General features: G+C 49.4%; 1 protein-coding gene across 4 annotated transcripts in view; it reads right to left on the minus strand.

Annotated features, from left to right (window-relative positions):
* Positions 1–1,250, minus strand: part of LOC106528028 (lamin A) — a 40,747-nt gene that overhangs the window by 2,393 nt on the left and 37,104 nt on the right. For all 4 annotated transcript variants that reach the window (XM_014023073.1, XM_014023072.1, XM_014023071.1 and 1 more), the window contains 4 exons: positions 958–1,250; positions 735–842; positions 538–657; positions 411–467 (listed from right to left, as the gene is read on the minus strand). In XM_014023073.1, the coding sequence (XP_013878527.1) occupies positions 411–467; positions 538–657; positions 735–842; positions 958–1,250 (578 nt within the window). The remainder of the gene's footprint in view (positions 1–410; positions 468–537; positions 658–734; positions 843–957) is intronic.

Here is a 1,250-nt window from a genome sequence, read left to right on the forward strand (position 1 = left end):
TTATTTATTTATTTATTTATCTATTAGTCCATTTATTTATTTCTGCTTTTATTTCTAATTCTGTCAGATTCTGTCCTCCAGGGTTTTACAGGCTGATGGTAAAAACTTCAGTTTCTTTGGTCTAATTTTTATTTGTTAAAAATATTTTCAACCATAAATACATCAGAATTTTTTTCCTTTATGTAAAATATATTTATAATTTTAAAGTTAAACAGAACTAAGACTTTTGTTTTTGCTCACTTAATTCACAAATAGTTGCTAAAATAAAACTGTTTTACTGAGCAGTCATGACACAAACAGAGTTATAAAAAAGGGACAGGATTGTGGTTTTTGGAGGTTTTCAGACTCAGATGTGAAACTTGAAGCTGTTTCAGTTTTATCATGGAGTGAAATGAGGAAGAGGAGTTTACCACTTCATCATCTTCGTCCTGGAACAGGGTGCGCGTCACTTTCCTCGTGGCCATCTCCTGAAAGCAACCATCAAACGCTCAGCTCCACAAACTTAAAGGACATGAAGTGAAACCTGTGAGGACCAACCTCTCCGCTGGCGTTGACCAGGGTGGTCTGCAGCAGGTCACCGGACCCCCAGGAGCTCTGAGTCTTCCACACCAGGTCGGTGGGGGGGTTGTGGGTTCCTCCACCGGACGCAGCCCAGACCTGAGGAGGTGGAGACCAGAGACAGGTCAGACACAGGTTGGACCTGGCAGGTCTGAAACTGCAGGGAGGGGACGTACGGTCACGCTGGCCCCCGCCTTCAGGGTGAACTTGTGGGGGAACTTGTAGACGATGGGGGCGCCGCTGCCCACCTGTCTCCTCACCTGCCAGTTGTTCAGAGGCTGATCCTGCAGAGGAAAACAGGAAGTGATTTTACTGAAGTGATGCTGCAGATTAGGATTAGACATTAGGATTATTCTCTGAATAACTCGTTAACTGAAACATGAAATCTTTTCCCGTCACCTCGTCAGCCTTGTTGCTCAGGCGGATGAACTTGCCCTCCAGGTCCACCTCGTCCACGGTGATGCGCCCGCTGGCCGAGGCGTGCTGGCTGATGCGGGTCTTGCTGACGGTGCCGCCCACCATGCTGGAGGTCTCGCTGTCGTTGTCGTTCAGGCGGCGCTTCTTGGACACGCTGGCGCTGGACGAGTTGCGGCTGCTGCTGGCCACCACAGAGGAGTGGTGCAGGCGGCCCGAGCCAGAGGAACGGGCCACCGCCACCTTGGTGACCGAGGGGCTGGGGGACAGACGCAGCC

Source organism: Austrofundulus limnaeus, unplaced genomic scaffold, assembly GCF_001266775.1.
Source record: "Austrofundulus limnaeus strain Quisiro unplaced genomic scaffold, Austrofundulus_limnaeus-1.0 Scaffold356, whole genome shotgun sequence".
In the NCBI taxonomy this organism is placed as follows: Eukaryota; Metazoa; Chordata; class Actinopteri; order Cyprinodontiformes; family Rivulidae; genus Austrofundulus; species Austrofundulus limnaeus.